Below are 23,680 nucleotides of genomic sequence, written 5' to 3'. Positions count from 1 at the left end.
CAGGGCAATTTTGGTCACCCTGCATCAGAGGAAGAGCACTCTGAAGAACAAATTTGAGAGGGAAGAGGCTGGAGACATGGAGACTATTACAAATGCTGAAGATAGAAATGATGAAAGCCTGAACCTTCAAGCACTGGTACTGGAGACTGAGAGTGTAACTTATGTAGAGGTCTAGTATTTAGATTTTTATCTGTCTAGGGTGTTTTCTAGATTTTCACCTTGCACCTGAAATATGGCATTCAGAAGAAGAACCAAATTATATAGGTGGCAGGAATAATGAGATAACTATTGAAATACTGAATTTGAGATGGCCCATTGGCTGTTCATAAGAAAACAGATGATGTATTAATCAGGGGTCCACCAATCAAGCAAAAATAGTAGCATATGAAGGTATTTGTTAAAGAAATTGGCTTATGTGATTGTGGGGATTGGATAGTAAAATCCAAAATATGTATAGCAGGCTTGAAACTCTCAGGCAGAAACTGAAGGAGCAGTCCATAGTGGAAATTCATCTTCCTTCTTGTCTTTAGAGAAACCTATGTTTTAAGTCCTTTAAATCAGGCTCACTCAAATTACTTGGGGTAGTCTCCTTTCCATAAAGCCAACAAATTGTGGATGTTAATCACATCCACAGAATACCTTCACAGCAACACCTAGATTAGTATTTGGTTGAATAACTAGGTACTGTGTAACCTAGCCAAGTTGATTCATGAAACTGGCCATTGCAAGTGGGAAATCACCTGATCATATACATGCTAAGAAGAAGGAAACAAAAAGAGTAAAAAAAGCTGGACATACTCAAGAGACAAAAGGAAGATAATTGATGGACAAGACCTATTACTCATTCAACAAAATATTTGACTAGTACCATATCAAGTACCAGAGGTGACAACAGGAGTGTATCAAGTGCTTAGTAAAGGGATCCACTTGACAATCAAAGAACCTTTAGTCTCTGAGCCAGGAAAAAAACTAAAGATAGCCATAGATGCCGGGTTTCTGATCTCGCGACTAAAAGGCTCAGGGGTCACTCCATTTAAACTAGGCTGACTGGGCTGCACGAAATAACCACACAAGAGACACAAATACCTTTTTCTTTGGTGTTGCTGTGACAGCTCCTCTGACCTTAAGGGTCTGAAGAAAGAGATAGAGCGAGAGCACGTGCTGACCCCTTTTATTGAGGAGAAACTATTCAAATGAGGCAAGGGGTCAGGTTTCAGGGGGCTGAGTCTATCTTCATGATGTCCACTGTCAGCAGGTTGACTGACATGTGGGTAGGTCACACCCAAGAGCACAGTAAAAGAAGGGGACACACACAAGGCACTTCCACAGAAGATTCTATCCTAAACAGGACAAGGGGTTATACTACAAAGGAACAGGTGAGCATAGCTTCACCCACGGGGCTATAGCAAGACACACCCATGCATGAGACACCGACCACATTTCTGTGACTGAGCGCCTCAGCACCCAGCCGGGGAGTGTGACCCAGTCACGTGTAAGGTTGGTCTCCTACACACAGATATGGATATGTTTTAAGTGCAGTAATAGAAAGATAGGGGAGCCTAAAAATGAGAGCCTTTGTATTAGTAGAGGAAGATCTGAGATCATTACCAACAGTAGAAGATAGGGATGGTATTCTGGGTGAATAATGGAGGGAAATCAGAACTTTCTTGAACTGGGGTATATGGAAGGAATGCAGGCTGTGTACATAAGGAAGTCAGGTTTTAAGGCCATACTTTAAATTTCCTGTATGATGAAAAAAGACTGTCACAGATGCAAATGACCAATAACTATCCAAAACTTTGTCCACCTCATTATCCAAGAAATACAAAATAAAATAATTTTGAGGTACTGTCATATAGACAAAGTAAAAAGTGTGATGGATGTCTTGTTTCTAGGTCTTTCCTCAAAAATTTAGATATGAAGTTATCCTTGATTGTTGTAATCCTAAAAATTGAAAATGATTTTGTATCCACATAGTGAATCTGTTAGAAAATTTAGGCAGTGGAATTACCCACCCCACCCCACGCACACACACACAAAACCTTACAAGGAAATCAAATGCATAAAATAAATACATAAAACTGGAATTGCACTTGTTAAGAAGCATAGTAGAATGCAGGGTCCTCCCATTAAAGCCTCCTGCCCCAGCCCCCTAGAGGCAGATCACAAGAAACTTTAGTGAGATAGCTCTGGGAGATAGATTAAAAAAAAAAAAAAAAAAGACCCTTACTAGCTGGAGACCAGGATTTTTGAGCATGACTAGTCATGCTTGTCTCTTAGTTAGATGGACATAATTTCCAGCATATGCTTGCAACAGATCAACTAGAACAAAAATATAATTTAAATGCCACCAGATTCAAAGACTTACACAATGAACCCACAAATGATTTGCAGCTAGACTGACCAAAAAGACATTCTGAACCCCAAATATAGAATGATAATCATGGATTGATTTTCAAAGAAACTTGTCTGAGAACCTGCACATTTCTTCCCAGAAAAGTTCTATATATAATCAGAGAGCTCAGTCATGGGTGTGTCACTCATCTTCTCTAAGAGGTGAGGGGCACCTGCACCCTACCTTCAGGTGTGTACACTTTTGCTGCCCTTAAATAAATGTTTGCTGGTGCCTTGCTTCCAAAATGCCCTGAAATTCTCTTCTGCGATGAGCGTGAATAACTTACCACGCTGAGTTAAAGTCCATTTCTTCTCCTTGCCCCCCACCCCCAAATCAGTGATAATTCCATGAAAAAAAATATGTATCTACACACTGAAGAGAGAATCTGGGGGATCCTAACAAAACCATGATAATTTTTCCAACAATAGGGTATATCTTTCCTTCTATGAACTTATTTGTATCTTCCATTTTAAAAGAAAAATAGAAGTTTTGCTGTTATAATGAGGAAAAAAACATTTTCAATGCCAGCATACTGTGCGCCAAAGTCTTAAGGTGTGTGTGTTTGTGCATGTGTGAGCATGTGCATGTGCACCAATATATTCAGATATACTTTTTGGCCCATTCACCTATGGCCTTTGAACTTCAGTCTGGTGCTTCAAACTGCTCTGTGATGCAGGGACTGGGACTCTGCAAGCTACTTTCTTTGCCAGTTGTTATTATACCAATACAGGCCACTAGAGGGAGGTTAAAGGCAGGAGGAGGAGAACTTACTTGTAACAGTGTTGCCCACCAAAAACCACTCTTCAGCCCAGGCAACTGCAGTTGGTTCCAGGCCCTGGCTCCCTTTAGTTCTAAGAAATAGTTCTTACCTCTTAGAACTACTCTTAGAGGTCCTAACTATGCCTAGAAGGTGTTCTCAAAGATCTGAGTGCCAATTTTGTGATACCCTTCCTCTAAAAGTCTAAATTCTGCTAACCTCAAATTCTTTGCTTTGTTTCAGGGATTGTAGCTACTTTCACATATACCTCTGTGCTACCTCAGTGGTGTGGTTTTGTACTTCATTTACACCAATGTAATCAATTCTTATATTCCTTAAATTCTCTCCGGTGAAGTACATCGTATTTACTGTGTAATACTGAAGAACTCTGACTGATAACATTTTTTGGAAACAGAAGAGATGCCAGGAAACAGCCCCCCAATTTGGTATCTGAGATTGGTTTGGTAATATAAGGACTAAGGAGTTTTGAACACAAACAATCTCTTCATGAGGGGAAAATGGATATTAGAAATCCACAGTGTGCTGTGTCATTGTACCTAGTCACCCAAGATTGATTGTGATTGTGAGGGGACCAGATGATCTCACTGTAACAGTCATGCTTTTGAATGCACTGGAGACCCTTCAGAAAATAACATTCTTGGGTCTCTAACTCTTAGCTCAAATCACAGAGAATCAGAGAGCACTGATACTTATTCTTGAGGACACCTACCCTTATGACCTCATCACCTCCCCCAAAAGCTCCACCTCCTAATTGGTGATTAGAATGTCAACATATGAATTTTAGAGGACACAATGTTCAGGCCAGAACCTTTGGTAAATTTCTCTTGTGTATCTATTATATGCCAGATGCTCTGCTAGGCACTGGAAGGCAACAGATAGCAAGCACACACATGGTCCTTTTCCCTAAAAACAAACAAACAACAACAACCAAAAAAACTTATGTTGGCCATTAAGCAAAAGAATAAAAACTCTTGGGGCTAGGGATGTTATAAGTGGTAGAACATTTGCTTAGCATGCCCAAGGTCCTGACTTTGATCCTCACACTAAAATCAAAATAAAACAAAACCCTCAATGTAGCCATGGTGTGCTGCCTCACCTCGGAACCAGAGCAAAGGGGCCAGCTTTCTATGGACTGAGATCTCTGAAACTATAAAACCCATATAATTTTTTTCCTCCTCTAAGTTGTTTTATCAGGTATTTTGATAACAGTGATGAAAAGCTGACTAAAACAAGTGTTTATATGTGTATGGATATATTTATATATACATACATATGTGCGTTTGTATATATATATGTGTGTGTGTATGTATATGTATGTATGTGTGTGTGTATATATATACATATATATATATATATATGAATATGATAAAGCAATATATACATCACAAAGGTTTATAACCTGGACTGTGGAAAGAAGACTGGATTTGGATTCGAATCTGGGTTCCCATAATACTTGCCATGTGACTTCGAGCTAGGTGCTTAATCTCTTTGAACCTCAGTTTTTGACAGAAATATACTCCTAGGTCACCCAAGGGTCTGCAGTGGCTTTGTTCCAGCTCCGATCCCATCTGGTGGCTTTCCCTGTCCTCCAGCTTCACCCTCACTGCTGAAGAGGAAAGAGAGTGTGGAAGAGATACAACTGCTGCTTAACAGCACTGGTCTGAAAATGGCTTCCTCAGCGATTTGGCCACACTTAACTCAGAGACTGGAAGAAGTTGCCCAATGTGCACCCAAGAACAAGGAGAGCACAGACGAGATTTTTAAGGAGTAAACTGGGTAGGAAAGTTTAAAAGTAGGAAGCTATTGTTAGAAAGGGAAGTGTCTGAATTTATGCGGTAGAGATGGAATGATCCTGATGAACCTTTTGGGCTCTCACTTGAGGGTACATGGCTGAAGTGAAGTGGATGTGAAGGTGACTGGAGATGAGAATAATGAAGTACCTGGAATGATAGAGGACTTGGGATGGAGAGGAACAAGTTTTCCAGGTGACATCACTGTGACCAAAATACCTGACAAATGTTCTACCACTGATCTAAATCCTAGATTCATAGGATATATAGTTCAGTGGTAGCTCATGTGCTTAACATGAATGAGGCCCTGGGTTCAATCCCCAGCACCAAGTAAATAAATAAAACCCTAACTCAGATGTCCCTGGTTTTCACTGATCTCTGAACCCCCATCTCACTTCCCTCTCGCCTCTCCCATGATGCTGCCTGGTCTGCCATGTTCTTGAGATATTTGGCTCAGTTCTACAAGCAGCTTCATGCAGGTGAGGGATGCCTCCCATAGTGCTGCCACAAGACCACTCAGCAAATACTCACTGAAAAAAATGATGAATGAATGAATGAACTCATAATAGAAAAGCCTTCTGATATGAACCAAGTACTAGCCTGGCATTGATAATTTCTTAATAAAAAATAAATAAAAAGAACCTCACAATAGCTCTAGAAATCACTGGAACACATTTGAAAGTGCATGGCTGAATACTGATGCATAATATGTTAATGTTCCTATAGACTAGTCTCAAAAATTTTCCTTGATTCTAAAATTCTAAAAGGCTTCTTTCATGGAGTATATTTTAATTAAAAACATGCCTCTACCTGGGTGTACTTTTTGAGAATTTTGTCAATTGTAGGCCTTAAAAATTAACATATTCTCTTTCAAAATGTAACTTGCATGCCAAGTCTTAAGGAGACAGACTCTCACTTTCTGCACTGAGAAATTCTCATAAAGTATAAGACTAACGTGTTCCATTTGCATTCCTGAAGTGAATTTTGATTTGCAATTTGATCTGAATGAATAAGTATCAATTGTAATTTGAAATGTGGAGTATATAAGGATACACCCATTTCCTGGGCCAAATGCTGATCCTCACTTTTCAGAAATGTTGAAAGATAACCCTACGGGAATCTTGGGATTATCCCAAGATACATGAAATAAGAGATGAAGAAAAGGAAGAGGTTGGGAAAGAGGAAGGAGAAATGAGCTGCCAGCAAACAGAGAAAGGTGAGATTGAAGCTTCAACTGCTAAGACAGACTCTCATAGCTCCATTCATTTAATTTATCTTTCATTTATAAATCTAGATTCATATTTTAGTAGACACGAATAGCTTGAAGCGAATTTATTCCCTGTGAGCCTTTGCACTGACACCTTAAGTTTTGCTTAAATCAGTTCTGTTATGGCTTGTTCAATACCCATTGTTTCCACCAGGGGGCAGCAGGAAGCTGTACACATACTACCCTTTAAATTGGTCACCGAAACCACCAAGATAATCCCAGCTTCACAAACCCAAACAGAATGGAGACAAATCGATTTATACTTGGCAGACGAGATTCAGATAATCAAAGAAATGTCTCCCAAGCAAAGTAGAAGCGCATGATTTCCAGGCTTGGCCCCTGAAGAGGAGGCGAGTCATGTGATTTGAAGGCCTAGTTTTGGATGGGGGTAGCATAACCTAAATTCATTCTCAAGGAGCAGAATCACCTGATCCTGGAAATGGCTAGGCTAAAAAGAAAAGAAAAAGAAAAAAGGAAAAAGCTGATAATCAGATAATTGGATGTATTTTCTCCACATTAAAGACTAAATGCCAAAAATTGGACTTGGAGAAAATGGAATCATTATTTCCTCCTCTTTTATAGCCTTGAGGCAAAATTTCCAAGTCAAATTTATAAGGTGTACAGGGATTTGGTTGCTTGTTTTGCTTTCTTCTCTCTTGCCAGTTACCTCCTGAGAGCTGGGCACGGATCAGTGAGGTCCCTCCATCAAGGCTGCCAGCAAGTCTGTGCCTGATTTGGTGAGTTTCTGAAAAGGTACAAGTGCTTCCTCCCACCAGGGCCTCTAATGGAACGTAACACCTTAGAACTGTGCCAAGGGAAAGAGCCAAGCCACGTTTCTGTGTCTGCTGCTAAAGCGAGGAACCATCTTTTCTGCCCAAAAAGCTGTTACTGGAATCTTTAAAGTGCTGGATTTAGAGTGCTGGTCAAGAAAGATAGTCTCTATACGCCCAACATTTCTAAGATATCCTTTATCTGTACAATTACACACACACACACACACACACACACACACGCTAAGAAACAGAATTAGGAGAGTCATGTTCCTAGAAGCTTTCTCTTTAAACCAGTATCTATTGCTATCTATTCTCATAAAACATACCATGGGAGATGCTGGCATAGCAAGAATTTTACCTCAGTAGTACATAAGAAAACACGATCAAAGCAGTAGGCAGATATATTCAAATAGTGACAAGGAACTACAGTGTAATTAAGCCAGTATGTAGGGTCACATCTAAAATTTAAAATGAAGGATATTACCTCCAACAGAGGATTAATATTCAGAATATATAAAGAGCTCAAAATCTTAAGACTATAAAAACAAATAACCCAGTCATAAATTGGCAAAAGAACTAAACAGACACTTCTTAAAAGAAGAAATACAAATGGCCAACAAATATGTGAAAAACAATTCAAAATCCCTGGCAACCAGGGAAATACTAATCAAAACTAAACTGAGATTTCATCTTACTTGTTGGCAGGACTGCAAATTAATACAATCATTCTGGAAAGCAGTATGGATATTACTCAAAAGAATAGGAATATAAACATCATGTGACCCTGTTATCCCACTCCTTGGTATTTATCCAAAAGAACTGATCAGTATATCACAGTGATATGGGCACATCTATATTTATAGTAGCACAGTTCACAATAGCCCAGTTAGGGAACCAGCCCAGATGCCCCACCAACAGATGAATGGATTTTTTTAAATGTGGTATATATACACAATGGAGTTTTACTCAACCATGAAGAAGAATGAAATTATGGCATTTGCTGGTAAATGAATGGAACTGGAGAACATCACGCTAAGTGAAATAAGCCAGCCTCAGAAAGTTAAAGATTGAATGTTTTCTCTTATATGTGGAAGCTAGAGAAAAGTAAGGGGGAAAAATCAGGGAATACCATGAAAATAGGCAGAAGATCAGTACAGTACAGGAAGGAGTTGAGGGGAAGGGGGGGAGGGACAGGAAAGGGAGGAATTGTGGAATGAAAATGACAAAATTACACTATGTACATATCTGTCACAGTGAATTCCATCTTTATGTACATCTATAAAGCACCAACTTAGAAAAACAGTAAGTAATAGAAGGAAGACCTGTAAAGAAGAGGAAGGGGAATCAGGGAGGAGAAGAGGGGAGGGGAAGAGGGAGCACTGGGGGTTGAAATGGAGCAAATTATATTCCATGCATGTGTGATTATGTGAGAATGAACCCCACTATTATATATAACTATAATGCGTTAATGAAAACATTTTTTAAAATATTGAAATTAACTTTTAAAATTCCTCCCTATGGGCCAGGGATGTAACTCAGTGGTAAAGCATTTGCCTACCATGTATGAGGCCCTGAGCTCAATCTCTAGTATCGAAAAAAGAAAACCAAAACCCCCTATAAGCTTGCAGGCACTCTAAGAACAGGAATATTTAGTTCCTTGTTCAATTCCAGATGCTTTAAACATTCCAGATGCTCAGTTAATATTTGTTAAATGAAGAAAGCATTTTAAAAATGCACCACCACATCAGAGACCGACACACTGTCTCTTAGTGAATCCATTTTCAATGACATTTTTCTCCTTCCAGTTGCAAAACATATGATGGTCTCTTTAGAGAGATGGAGTTGATGGCTGGGCTGTAAGAGTCACGTTACTAGGTTATTTAGAAATAACCTTAGCTAGAGGGGCCAGATAGTTGTTCACCCTAGAGAAGGGCATGGGCACTGATACTAACCAAACACATGGAAAATTCCCATTTCATATGGTCTCTGGAATAGAGTTTCCAGATTTAGCAAATAAAACTACCGGGTGTTAAGTTAAATTTGAATTTCAGATCAATGAATTTATCATGGGACAAACTTATACTAAAAAAGAAAAATTATGTCTCTGATATTCAAAACCAGCTGGGCATCCTGTATTTTAACTGGCAACCCTACCATGGGGTATACAGTTTCTAAGTAGAAGGGTAAGAAGATTGCCCAACCTTTGAAATTGTGATCTCTCATTCTCCCTGGCCACAGGGGTTGTAGCCCTTAACTTCAGTGTCTGAATGCTATTGTAGGTTGATGATGACAGTGGATTCCACTGAATCCCATTAAATGAGCCATAAAAAATCTAGTATTTGGAAATGTTCCTCAAGCTCAAAGTTTTTGTTTTGTTTGCTTCTTGCTTTTCAAGAGTGTACATTACAAACAACTGCTATGTTTGCTTCAAAGGCTCACCTGGTGCCAATGTCAAGTCCTGATGCTTTGGATAGTCCTTGGTTCTCCCCTCCAGAGTGGGCTGGACCCAGGCTCCCAGGTGAGGGGGCAACCTCTGCATGGAACATCCTGCTTCCTGTCAACTGAGGCATTGGGCTTTTTGGTGATGGTCAGGGTTGGCTCCTTTCTCTCTGCTTTGAGTACATTCAGGCTAGCATGGGCAGGGAAACTCACAAGGGAGATGGCCAGTCCAGGGGCACTGGGTGGTCATGACTTCCCCTCCTATCTGGGACACAGATCCTTCAAATTGGGCTGGAGTCATGGTTTCCACATCCTGTGGTTGGCTAGCCTACCCACCATGATACCTTTCTACTTGGGGATGTCCTGTGTGGGCCTCAGTAAGGATTTTCTAGGACATGGCATCTGGTTTCCCAGAGGAGGAAGCAGAAGTAGAGCAACTGGTGGTTTCCAGTCTTGAAGGTCTGGGATCAGGTGCTATCAATAGTGCTGGGGCCACCAGCTCCTAGCTCCTTGGAACTCTGGGCAAGAAGGTATTCTCATTTCCACCTCTCCTGTTCCTCCAAGGAGGGGAGGGATATTCTGGTTCACTTCTAGTTCAGGTGCCAAGCCCTAAGCTCAAAGTTCCGAGAGCCACAGTAAGTTGTGAGAACCACAAGTTAGAATCTTTGATCAAACAAAGGGTATGCCCCATGCTTAATATAATAATTTCTTAGCAGATATCTGTGTTTAGAAAATTGAAAATAGGCTTAGGATGCCTTGTGTTTCCTACATAACTTCCAGTCAATTATCAACCTCCTCATGATAGAGTGGATCTGACGCCCAATACTGGGGGTGGGTCAGGGCATCACAATGGAAAACTGAAAAAAAGAGGACAGGATTAAACAATGATGACACAAATTCAACCTTTCCAACATAAAAATGACTTAGAAAATGTGATCTCCAGACTTCCATTCACAAACATGCAGAGCCAGTCTTTCCTGAGAACCCATGCCTAGCTGTGACCTTACAACAGGCACAGGTCCATCATCACCTTGAGCTCAACCCTGTCCTTCCTGGATCTGCCTCGCCTGATGCCTCAGTAGACAGATATCCTAGTGCTTTGCAGGAGTTGGGGTGGAGGAGTGGCAGAGGCAGTGGCCCCAGCACTATTGATAGACATTATACCAAGAACTCCAAGAAGAGAAGATTCTCATGACCTCCACAAGCCTTTGGGGAGGCTACCAGCTCCTCCTCTCTACGGCCCTACCTGGATAGTCTGAACCTCCAGGCCCCATCCTTCCCCCACCCCCCAAAAGGCTTCTGGAAGGCCCAGCACTCTGCACCCAGGCTACCAATAGCACTAGGAACCAGCCAGGACACACAGATGCCTTTCCACTAGAAGATCCACAATCAAAAGACCTCAACACTTAAATCCTAAGAATCTTGTAAAGAAAATGTTCTTTTGTTACTTGTAAGCATTATCACTTTTTATTGAATTATGCTATGAATGAGTACCCTTGAATCAAATGAGACCAATTAAGTTAATGAAAATAAAATGTTTACCTTTCTAGAAACTTCCATCATATTGATAGACCCTTCAGACCTTTTGCAAAACAACACCAAACCATCCTTCAGGTGGATAACTCAAGCGCTATTTCTTCCTAGAACTATCATGCTTTACTTTAAGGTTTCTGAACCTTGGCACTTATTGGCATTTGGGATGGTAGAATTTTTTTTTCTAGCAGGCTGTCCTGTGTATTACAGGATAGTTAGCAGCAACTGTGACCTCTGCACACTAAATACTAGTAGCATATACCCTCGCCCTCTAAGGTGGTAACAATCTTAAAATGGCTAGAGACATTACCATGTGTCCCATGGGGAGCAAAATTGCCCCATAAAGAGCCACCAGGGGAAAAATCCATCCCCTACCCAGAACCACTACTCTGACTCATAAGACAGCTTCCCTTCTATGAACGCACTTTCCTCTGTCCTCCTCCAACACACACACACATGTACACACATACACACACACCTGTCTTCCTGTTCCCTTTACCCGAAACACTTTGCTTTTCCCCCTTTCCACTGAGAAACTCATGCTTATTCTTTAAGGCGTAAATCCAGTGCTGCTCTTTATAGCTGGCAGTCTGTGCCAGCTCAATTTCCTTTCCCTAGTCCCACCGCCATAGGCACCACATACTGCTTTACTTGTCCTAAGTAAAGTGTTCACCATATGATGTTGCCGTGACTTGTTCCCCCTTTCCCCTTCTTCCAAGAGGCCATGAGTTCCTTAAGAGCAAGCTCTGTGTACCCCTACTGCCCAGTGTGGTTTCTGTGTGTGCGTGTGTGTCCCGACAAATATACACAGCACTCTACTCAAGTAAATGTTTTTGTTGAGGCATAAGCCAAAGTTGTAAGCTATGTCATTTACTATATTTTCTAAAAGAATACAGTGATTTTAGAATTTATCAAGAAAACTGATTTTAGTTTGTCTAGGATTCCCACCACCCCGGGCCTCTACTAGATACTGGGTAAGAACAAGTTAATTTGAATAGAGACAGTGGAGGTTTTCTTAAAAATACTCTGTTAATATCAGAGACAAATGTGGGTGAATACAGAAAGGCAATGGGTTGTGACACCGTCCGAGTGAAGCTTTACCACATGAATTCATGTGGGCTGGGAATGAATGAAAATCAGGATCAGGCAACCCCGGGACAGGCAAGGAGAAGCCATTGCTTTCCTAACAAAAGGTGGCAGGAACATGTCAGAGTGACCCAGGATTGGAAGTGGAAGAAGGGAAGGGGAGTAAGTAGTAAATAATAGAAGTAATAAATAATATCATCAAATCTTTAGTTTGGATGCTGGGATGCTGACTGACCACTCACCAAAATGTAAATATTAGGGAATGAAGGGATTGAACTCAGCATTTGGGATACCAGTGGGCTAAAGGTCACAGACATGGCTGGAAATGGGAGTGTGAGGCTCCAGAGGAGCTGAGGCACCCAGGGACCAGCTTTGGGAGTCTATTACTGAGACCAAGGGACAGTATAAGTTGACTGAGGAAGGGCAGATGGGATCTGTGATAAGAGAAGAGGGGCTGGCGAGGACAGCAAGCAGGAGCAAGAAGGAAGCCAGGAGCCACATGCTGTGGAAGCCAGGAACGAATGACAGTTCAAGATTGTGACATTTCAAGGATTTCAGTGGGGCAGAAGTTGGTGTGAATGAGAGCTGCGGATGGGCCAGGGGTTTGTTGATCAGGGGGTCTGTTGACTTGGGGGAAGTAAGACTAGGGGGGAGGAGGAGCTGAAAGCCAAACTGTGAGAAGCAGAGGACCATGGAGACTGTGACGGTGGAGCTAGAAGAAACCAACCCCTCAATGCACAAGTTAGTAGGAGGAAGGCAGGCAGCCCTGCAATAGCTCAGGGGGATAGCAGGGTTCAGAAAGGTTCTGTTTGTTTTTAGGTTGTGCAAGACTGGAACTTGTTTGTTGACAGAGCAAAAGGAATAGAGAAATAGAAGATTCTGAAGCTTTAAGACAGACAACTTAATAAGCAAAGTCTTGCAAGGAAATGGGATGGGATCTGGCTCCTTGAGGAAGGGCTGCCTTTGAAAAGAGTAAGGGCATCTTCCCCTTAGAGAAAAGTAAAGAAGGGGTTAGGAGTAATGAGTCACATCACCAGAACAAAGAGGAGCGTGGAGGAACCTCACTGCTAGACATTCCCACCCTGCTCGAGCAAGACGGTAGACTGTGCATAGAGGCCTGCAGAGTTTGTGAAATCCGAGTTCCACACTGATGATCCTACAACAGGTATTCCAGGGAATTGACCAGAAATGATTTAAAAGACTGCAAGGCCAGAAGAGTTTCCACAATTCCCTTCAGGTGGACATAGCTTTTCCTGAAAAACTCCTACTCACTCTTCAACATCCAACTTCAGTGTTCCCTTCTCTGACACATCCAGATGGAAACTGGGAGTCATTTTATCTCCTCGCCTCCAAGATTTTTATAAAAATATTTACCATGTTGTGTTTGAAATTCTGTTCACTGAGTTATTCTCCTGAGCTTCTCAAAGTTTCTAATTCGTCTCTGGATTCCAGCACCTGGGGCCATGACTCACACACTTTAGGTACTCAAATCATGATGAGTGAGCGAACAAAGGAGTGAACTGACATTTCCCCTGCTGGTGGAAAGCTCACTTCTGCTGATAGCACCATTAACTAGAGCAGAGAGTCCTGAGGAGAGGCTGCGCTGCTTCTCTGGCTGCACAAGATCTGAGAAAAACCACACATGTGGATATAAAAGCACATGAGAACAATCATGGCCATGAAATGAATGTGAAATGCAAATGGTTTTCTCAAGACCCATATGCTATCCTGACCAGCAGAAGAAAAGAGCAGGAGGTCTGACCAGGGATGGGGGAAAAAAAAAAAAAGGCCCAAGGCCCAAGAGATCATTTTCAGCTGGGAACAGAATGACTTCCTAAATATTGGAGGGTGTGCCCCAGAGAGCTGAGCACTACAGATGCGCTCACTGAAAGAAAACAACCCTCATTTTTTTTTTACATAAATTCTGTTTTGAATCAGACTGTCTCTCTAGCATAACCTTGCTGCTGAAAGTCACAGCTCCATGAAATCCTGTTTCAGATGGAATTTGGTGAACTTAATGTGAATTCATGGTACCCAGCAACACCAGTGATGCTTGTACTGAGCCCTACCATAGGTCCTGTGTCTATCTCATGATCTCTCTGCTAGTTGGGGTGATTGCCTTTGTCTTAGACATGGGGAAAATGAGGCAAGAAGCAGAGAAGTTAGACCCCAGTCTGCAGCGCCAAGATTAAAGACAGAGTCTTTCTAGCTGCAAAGCCCTGCTCTTCCTACTCTATTGTGTGAATGCTCCAGCAAGTACCATCACAGAAGGGTAGTTGTGGGGACACACAGAATCAACTCCAGCTTCAAGGACATGCACACAATAGTAGTAGTCAGCATGTTGGAGCTGGCAGGGCTTTAAGGGGTCACCCACTTCACCCCTGTGCATCTTAGAGATGAGGAAACTGAGTCACCAAGAAAGCTCACTGCCTTTGGTCACATTGCTTACTAGTGGCAAAGCAACAATAAAATCCAGGATCCCAGGGTCCTTCCTGTGTCTTCTCACCCTGAGTCCTTGAAAGCCTCCCCCATTGGACAGGAGCTTATCTCTAGCCAAAATATCATCTGTGGCTGAGCCAGGTCAACTCACTTCCTGGGTAAATAGCCCTGCATTTTTCATAAAACCAAATGCACATAAACCTGAATGTGATTCCAGCAAAACTACAATGTCTACTTGGTGGTAAAAGAAATCTTTAACTGAGCATCTCACCAAATACCTCTCTCTGCTGCCCAAACCTCCCCAGCATGTATTTCTTATGCTGAGGAAGCTGTTTAGCTAGGATCAGGTGGGGGTCATTGCCAGCGCAGCCAGGGGGACATCGGGCTCAAGGTTAAGGCCAGGAGCCTACTAAAGCCAACCCAGATGGGAGGGAATGTGGTACCCAAATCCCAGATATTCTATGTTTACTAAACTGAAGCTCTGTCAAGCCCCTTCAGGGAGGCCTCTTAGGACCACTGTTGGGTGGTTAAAATGAGTAACCAAGCCTTTAGAAGGGCTGTGCTCAGGTACTCCATGCCCCTGTGTTTAGAAGTTACAATAATAACACATATTGCTCTGGTGTATCTACCTCAGACACCCTCAGTGGGTGATTCTGTCCAGTGGAGAGCAGGGGCTAAGATATGTTGGATTGTTTTGAAGACTCTGTGTGTCCACCACAGCAAGAAGTGGCATGGACAGGTTACCGAGGAGACTTGGTTATACCTTAAAAGAGCTTCTCTAGGTTTCCTGGGATTATAGGAGCAGTATGGACAGTTTCCACTCTCAGCAGGAAGGGACAGACATCTTATGGATATCTTTGAAATAGTTTTCTAACACCAGGAAACTTCAAGAAGTTTATCCCCTTTACCCCATTCTTCCATTATTGACTATTAGTTTTTAGAGAAACACACACACACACACACACACACACACACACACACACACAATTTCTCACAATCTGGAGTCTGAGAAATCCAGGATTGAGGTACCAGCAGATCCAATGTCTGGTGAGGACTTGCTTCCTGGTTAGCAGATGGGAATCTTCTTGTAGCATCCTCACATGACAGAGAACAGAAGGGAGGGGAAAAGGAAGGCAGGGAGAGGGAAAGAAAAAGAGAGGAAGAAAGCTATTGAGTATCTTCACATGAGGGCACTAATCTCATTCAAAAGGGCTCCAGCCTCATAACCCAGTAACTTCCCAAAGATCCACCTCCTAATGTTACATGGGAGTTAACATTTCAACTTATGAATTTGGGGCAGGGGACAAAAAAACTTCATTCCATAACTGAAGGGAGAATAACAGAAGCAAGAGTTGCCAAGAAAAAAAAAAACATGATTTTGCTTCAGGCTGGCCCTTCTCTTGTGCCCTTTTGGAGTGTGTATTAGTCACCGTTCCCTAATCATAACTTGCCATCAGCCTCCTTTGATTCCTGAAGTCCATGAAGAATGCAAGTGCTGATAATTTATTGAAGAATTTCCTCCACTTTTAGAGATCTTGTGATTTTCCACCTTGGAGAAAGGGCTTCCTTAGGGATGGAGTGCAATCAGTGGACACACTGTCTTGTCCTGAGCTCATCTCTCCAGTGCCTCAGCCTTGACCTATGATGTCTGTTTTGGCTGTTCTAGCCTTGGACCCCTACTCAGTGACCTCATTGCTGCCTTTATTGGTCTTTGCCATATGGCCTGTAGGAATTATAAACCCAGAACTAAACTCCACAGGCCAGAACTGCCAAAGTAAAGCAGTATTAATCCACCTGAGCCAAAGTTATTGCATTTCCTCCAGCTCCACACGAATGAAGAAATTTGTCAAATATTTATTCTGGAAGAGAAACCAAAATCAAGTTAATGGGAAAGGAGAGTGAATGATTGAATTCTGTTATTGTCTTTCCTGGCTCTCTATGTTGCTGGTGAAAGCCATAAAACCTTATTTGTGCTACTCATTTTCATATTTTCTTGCTTACATTATAGCTGAAAGAAAAGTCAGGGCTGGCTCCAGATGAAACATCTCTGCCTGGAAAAGGAACACTTTGTCCCAGAGCCACAACTGGCACAGCCCTGCAGAGCAAACTTACACAATGAAGTCAGGGTGCAAGTCAAACAAGGGAAGAAGTGGAAAGAGAAAAAGCCCAACAGATGTAGCCTCTTTAATTTAGTAAAGTTTGTGGATAGATCCACAGAAATTATCATGAGTACCTGGTTTGCTAGCAGTAGCAGGTTGGTCTCTGGATCTTCCCCCATCTGAGTTTCCACAGATTGCCATACATGGCATTTTGACAAGGAGTCTTTGAGTAAATCCAGTCTGACATGACCTACAAGAGGAGATCATACTGCTTAGAATTAGCTCTACCAGCACCTTCTCTTTCCTAAGATAGAAGAAGAGAAGCATAGATTTAATTTTGTCTTCATGCACATGTGTTCATGTGTTGAAAATAAAAGTATCAGGAGAGAAAGAGAACAGAAATAAACCAAATTCTGATGATCAGAGAATACCACAATAAATTGAAATAAATTGGGGCCTCAGGCCAAGACTGGGCTGGAAAATTATTACAATTACTTGAAGAAAGATTATGAAGGTAAGGAACAATGGTTCTGTCAATGAGCCAGAAGCAGCTCAATCAAGGGCTTCACTTTTGTGCCCACTGTGCTGACAAAAGGCCCTGATGAGAGAAGAATAAGGCCTGGTTCCTACCTACAGTCTCTGCCAGGCCCGTACTGTGCTCAGATTGGTTTGTGAGAGCAGATTATGAAGTATTCAGAAAATTCTCATGCAGGTTATTAAACTACTTCTTCCTGGAAATTGGACAGTTTTAAAAAGAATATGTAAGCCATGAAAATGGACAAATGTTACTAATCGGGACTTTGCTTTCAGACAGCTGGTTTATACCACATAAAGGGGCCCTCCCCCAAGATGGAAGATGATGGATTTAGAGAGAACATAATCCAGAAAAGGACAGTGTGACTGCTGGAGAGCAGGTCTCCAGGACATGGCAAAGCCATTTTGTGTCATGGAGAGACCCCTGTTGAAGGCAGAACTGGAGGAAAATGGAGGAAAGAAATGCCTGTGCCTTCTCCTAGCCAACCTTCAACACCATCCCTCGCCTGCCCATCCAGGGCATCCCATCTGCCTGTTCAGTTTCAAGGGAGAAGAAGAGAGGAACTCAAAGGAAAGAAGGGAAAAACAGAATAGCTACTAATATAGGATTCATTGTCTTTTAGGGATGACAGGGCTTGGAAGATTACTGAACACAACCCCTTACTTCCCAATAGGTAAAATGACAGTACAGCCAGGCCTGGGAACCTGGTCTCACCCATCACCCCGACTGTGAGTCAGATGCTGTGTTGGTTCCTAACCTTGTCATTTCCTGCTTCTACTTCTAATACAGCTTGCTCACAAGTAGGAGAAGGAGATGGAACTCAAAGAGAAGTTCATTAGCCCCTCCCTTGTAGCCAGCACACTAAATTGATATTGTCTTAGGAAGAATTAGGTTTATTATTTTCAACTATGAAGAACCTGCCAATTTAGAAAAGGGATGTGAGGTTGAAACTCTGATAATGAAGATGCTGTGTATGTACCAGCTGGCGTAATTCGGAAAAAAAAGTGTCATTTGTCCTAAATTGAGTTCCAAGTCGTAATTTCCAATCACAACCTGTACTCCCGAGGAGACTATCAAAAAATGAGCTGGTGATTTCAATTCCTTCCAGATGGAAAAATATTGATGTCATCCCTAAGCTTGCCTCTGAGAGAGTCGTTTTGTTCTGCCTCGCCTAACAGCGCAGCAGAGGTAGAGGTGTCAGAGTTGGAAGGAGTCCCTGAGACCAAACAGGCCCTTCTGGAGCTATTTCCTACCTGTCAGGCTTGCACCTCTCGCACTGAGGACAGGGAATGTGCACAGCTGCACTTTCTCAGGGAGTAGAAGATTTGGTTCTATGCTCAACGCCCAACCCCTGTCATCAGCATTAAATTCACATTATATTTTAAGAAGAGAGATTCTTATTAAGCCAGGCTAAATAAAGCCTTTGTGGAAGAACAACTCCCTGCAGGTCCCAGAGGGATGGATGGAATTTGGAGCTTGATGGCCCTGCCACCTCTCTGACGGCAAGGAGTATTCCAACAGAAACAGCAAAGGAGATTCATATCCACCTTGGACAGCATGAGCTTTCCCTAGCAAGAGGATTTCAGAGGTTTTCTTCAAAGTGTCATTTTGGAGGATTAATCTGGAGGAAGAAGAGTTATCTGAGATGAATTTTCAAAATCTCTCTTTGTGTCTAGTAATTAATTGTATAACTGAGATGACTTAAAGGGGCCCACTCATCATCCGTAGATATGTCCACCAAACAGATGGCAAACCCCACATAGTGGACCTAGAGAAAAGCAAAACAGAACACATTTTCCACATAGTAATGCCCTGACCACTGTGAGGACAGCAGCTCCATCTACATAAGATGGTTTGAGCATCACGTGATGCTTCCTAACAAATCTGTTGGGTTAGAGGTTGACCAGCCATCTCAGTTTTTTCCAAAACCATGAGGGTTCTTGTGAAGCAAGATTTTAGTTTGAAATCAGGATAGTCCTGGATGAAATGGGAAGAGTTGGTAATGCCATTGAACCCAAGGTCCCTCTGCATCCCAATTCATTGACTAGGAAATTGAAACTCTTTTAAGAATTTAAGAAACTTGCTCCAGACCACATATTTAATGGCAGAACTTGAGTTTATATTTTAATCTAACTTTAAAAACAGGACTTTCCTTTCAATGACCTATAATGAGATCGATGATAAATATATTGACAGAGAAAGGTGTCAAAATATTACATAGGTGTTTGCTTGTATTCTTCCACACTGGAAGATGATGTAAAAGAAAGCAGACTTAAAAACCAGGCTAGGATGAGAAAGATTTCCTGAATTTCTTTGGGGAGGAAGCAGAAAGAACTCAGACCATGGAGTATTTCTCACTTTTTAAAGATCACATGGCTCCTGATTATCAGGACTAGTTCTGAAGTAGGGAAAGCAGCCATTCCAGTTTTTTCAGTCCTCATTTATAGGACATGATGACCCTAGGTACATGTGTTGTCCTGATGAATAATTGAACGCTCCTCTCACCCCCCAAAAGCTCTGATTGGATAATAGAATCACCCATACTAAGAGGCTTGCTACCACATAGTGGAAGAAAGATATGAGACACTGGCAAGAAAAGAAAGCTTACTCTTTCTGGTGGCAATTATGAGAAGAGATAAATAAATAAAGGCAGGTAAAGGAAGGATCTGGGCAGTGGAGTACTGGAGTCTGCTTTGCTGGCTAGCAAGGTAAAATGCAAATCAGAGCTGCTCTAAGATCTCATCTCACTACAGTCAGAATGGCAGTTATCAACAATACAAGCAATAATAAATGTTGGAGGGGATGTGGAGAAAAAGGCACACTTATACATTGTTGGTGGGACTGCAGATTGGTACAACCACTCTGGAAGGCAGTGTGGAGATTCCTCAGAAAACTTGGAATGGAACCACCATTGGACTCAACTATCTCACTCCTTAGTCTATACCCAGATGACTTAAAATCAGCATACTATAGTGACACAGCCACATCAATGTTTAAGGCAGTTGAATTCATAATAACTAAACTGTAGAACCAAACTAGATGACCATCAACAGATGAATGGATAAAGAAACTGTGGTATATATACACAATGGAATGTTACTTCGCATTAAAAGAGAATAAAATTATGGCATTTGCAAGTAAGTGGATGCAGTTGGAGAATATCATGCTAAGCGAAGTAAGCCAATCCCAAAAAACTAAAAGCCAAATGTTTTCTCTGATTAGTGGATGCTGATCTAAGATACAGGGAGGGGTGCAGATTGAAAAAATGGAGGAACTTGCGATTGGGCAAAGAGGAGAGTGTGCGAGGGTAATGAGGGTAGGAAAAATGGTGGAATGAGATGGGTATGATTACACTGGGTACATGTGTGATTGCACGAATGATGTGTCTCTACATTGTGTACAACCAGAGAATTGAAATGTTGTGTTTCATTTGTGTACAATAAATTGAAATGCATTCTGCTGTCGTTCAACTAAGTAAAACAAATTTAAAATAAATAAATAAACTAAAATAAATAAATATTCTGAAAATTTCTAAGAAAGTTGTTAAATCTTTAGTAGCTTGAAATGAGCCATGGTGGGAATATTTATGCCACAGAAATAGGCAAAAATTTTAAACCAGGATCTTTTGTTTCATAGGTCTAGGTGACCCACATGCTGCTGGCTGATGAGTACTCATTTGAGCGCTCAGTCCCTCTCTCTCTTTCACCTATGCGCGTGCGCACACACACACACATCAAGGACTATGAGCTACAATGTCAAGTGCTTTAGAAGCACCTAATTAAGTCAGGTGAATTCCAAGAAAAGAGAGATTCATTCTGGCTTCTCATTCAGGGATCTGGAAAGACACTACCTGCTAGCCTGTTCTTAGATCAACATGGAATACTTATTTGAATGCAAACCTAGAAATACAGAATAATTAAGCAGAGAAAGGCATATAGATCTAGCTTCCTACATCACTTTCTGATGTCCATGGTTGTAGAACTTAAATCTATCTGGAGAATTTGCCAAAGAGGGTCTCAGGTGATACTTAGCAGAGAGGAACACCTGGATCAAGGTCAAATATAGAATAAGGTCTTAGCTCAAGTACAGAAAGGTCCAGAATTGCCTGGGATGTTACTATCCCCCAATGGAGCCAAAAAAGCCACTGGCTTTAGCCTCCAATGCCAACAAGGCCAGAGTGAACAGTGAACAAGGATATTGCTATGGGACTCAGAAGAATAGAGGGAATAAAATAGTAAGCATTTAACACATATTTTATTTCTCCAGTTTATGGCTATTTTTCTTTCCTGGCTATTGGTTCTGGTGACTTTGGCCCAGCATAAGACACAGACTCAGTACCCTTAAATGTACAGCTTTCTCAGTTTACGTGACTGCCCAGCATCTAATTCCTGTCAAAAATCCCTCATGTTATATCACTGATCTTTCTGCTTCTCTGATCAAACCCTAATTAACATAGAAATTGGTATTGGAAGCTATTTCAGAGAAGCTTAGGGATGAGTTCTTTGAACTGACTTGGATTTTCTGGAATTTAAACTCTACTTCAAGTGGTGAAAGGGATACTAGTAGTCTATAGCCAGATGAGGCAAAATTTACTTTTATTTTTATCTACCACTTACAAACACATGTGATCAATTGTCAGTAAAAGTCAAGATTTCTTTGTGACAAAGCAACTGTCACTAGACAACATTCTAATAGAAATACAGACATTGAAGTTGGATGGATGATAGAGAATTTGGGAGAAAGAATGATGACTTAAGGGCTTTCAGGTTTCAGCTTACATTTCAGTAGGGACATATGAGTGGATTCTGAAAAGCTGGGCCCTTAAACCCCTACATTCTTCTGAACGTCTTTGCCAGAAGGAGGCTCCCTTCCCTTCCTATCTGAGGAAATTAATCTCCCCTTGCCTGATTCTTCATCACCTGCTGTGGCAGATCCCAGGGTCCTGAGCTTTGCAAAGGACTCCTGAGCTTTTTCAAGATCTACCCTTATATATTCTCATTGCTTCTAGACCTATGATCAGACTCAGATCTCAGCAGACCTACAGGTTAGCATAAAAAAGGGTGACCATGAGAAGGTGCAATATTTTCAAAAAGAATTACATACTTTTACCCATTTTTATTGACAGAAACTTGGAAAATGTATGGGAATGGATAGTAGGAGTAATGGATAGGGACAGAAATAGGTAAGTTCTAATGCAATGGTTAGGGTATACTACACAGAAATGTCAGCTTGAGCAGCTAAGTGTGTTGGGATAGCTCTGACAGTGGTTGGTTCATTGAAATCTAGATGCAAGATGACCTATCCTAAATAAAAATGCCAGAACTTCCTTTGTACACTGTGCAACAACAGTTCTTAAGCTGTGGTTCACTGAGCTCTGGACTTATTATATATGTACATAAGTTTGAATTTAATTTCATAAAAATCCCAAAATATGAATTGCCATTTTTCACTGTGTTGATAGTTCAACTGATGGGGCAAAAGTAATAATGGGTAATGCTGCTAGGGTCTTAGAACCAAGGGTCTAGGCAGCAAATGCTATATTGTACAGGTGGTCACTGTAATCTACTCAATAAAAAGAAGAATGCAAGTTTTGTTTAAGAACATTCTGATGGAGCAGTAAAAATATTAATATTTTGAATTTCAACACTTGAAGGTACATCTTTTTAATATTCTATGTAATGAAGTGGAAAGTAACTATAAAACACTTTTGTTGTGTAGGTATGTATAATGGTTGTCTTGAGAATTACCATCTTGCTGAAGTTGCCCAGACTGGCTTTGAACTTGCAATCCTTCTGCCTCAGCCACCCAAACTGCTGGGATTACCGGAATGCACCAAAACTTGAACTTCAGAGTGAAAATCAGTAATGGAAAACTTGTGTCTGCCCCTATAAGCTTTGAGCACTTTTTAATTTCTGATATTAAAAAAATATATGAATATTATCCTTGTACAATGTAATTTGTCAACATTTAGATCTGCATAACTCAGGTCATTTTTCAAATGATCAATGCATCAAGTTACAAAACCATAAAAATTTATTCAAAGTTCAAAATAGACCATTGGATTTTAACAAAAAAAAAAATCACTTGATGTCAGCCTGGACAACTTAGCAAGACCCATATCAAAATAAAAAATAAAATAAGAAGGGCTTGAAATGTAAGGCTTTAATCCCTAATATCGCAAAAAAAAATAATAACAGTAAAAATAAAAAAGAATAGATTACCATGAAAGATGGCTCCTCTCAACTATGTCTCTGAAAAGAGTTCAGAGGACATTCCTTTTCCCAAGTCTGTAAACAATATATTCATGAAGGGAGCCCCAGCATCCTTCACCTTTTCTGTTGCCTTCTAATGAGTTCCCCTGAATTCAGTGTGAATGGATCTAGGAGTTGCAGAGGCCAAGTGGCAGAATTAATCACCAAAAACAAGGTGAATCTATTCACTGTCATAGGCAATAGAGCAATAAACAGAAGATTCGGAACACAGAAGGCCTGGTGTCAGGTACTTAGTCTGAATATACAATGTACTCAAGTATCACTGAATTCATAC

The 23,680-nt window shown here is 41.2% G+C and overlaps 1 protein-coding gene across 4 annotated transcripts in view; it reads left to right on the top strand.

Annotated features, from left to right (window-relative positions):
• Gtpbp8 (GTP binding protein 8) overlaps positions 1-23,069 on the top strand; it is a 52,294-nt gene extending 29,225 nt beyond the window's left edge. Inside the window, exons 7-10 of one of the 4 annotated variants that reach the window (XR_013436876.1) lie at positions 4-136; positions 6,056-6,179; positions 6,894-6,967; positions 9,437-12,243. Coding sequence is in view for 1 of the 4 variants with exons in the window: in XM_040270373.2 (XP_040126307.1) it covers positions 4-44 (41 nt within the window). In the remaining 3 variants the exon portion in view is untranslated. Of the gene's footprint in view, positions 1-3; positions 1,798-6,055; positions 6,968-9,436; positions 12,244-22,852 lie in introns of those variants that run through there. The other 3 variants (XR_013436875.1, XR_005726921.2, XM_040270373.2) reach the window with 3 other exon arrangements.
• Positions 23,070-23,680: the final 611 nt, after the last annotated feature.

Source organism: Ictidomys tridecemlineatus, chromosome 3, assembly GCF_052094955.1.
Source record: "Ictidomys tridecemlineatus isolate mIctTri1 chromosome 3, mIctTri1.hap1, whole genome shotgun sequence".
Classification (NCBI taxonomy): Eukaryota; Metazoa; Chordata; class Mammalia; order Rodentia; family Sciuridae; genus Ictidomys; species Ictidomys tridecemlineatus.
Note: the sequence above shows the minus strand (reverse complement) of the source record. Positions and strands in the feature narration are given on the sequence as shown.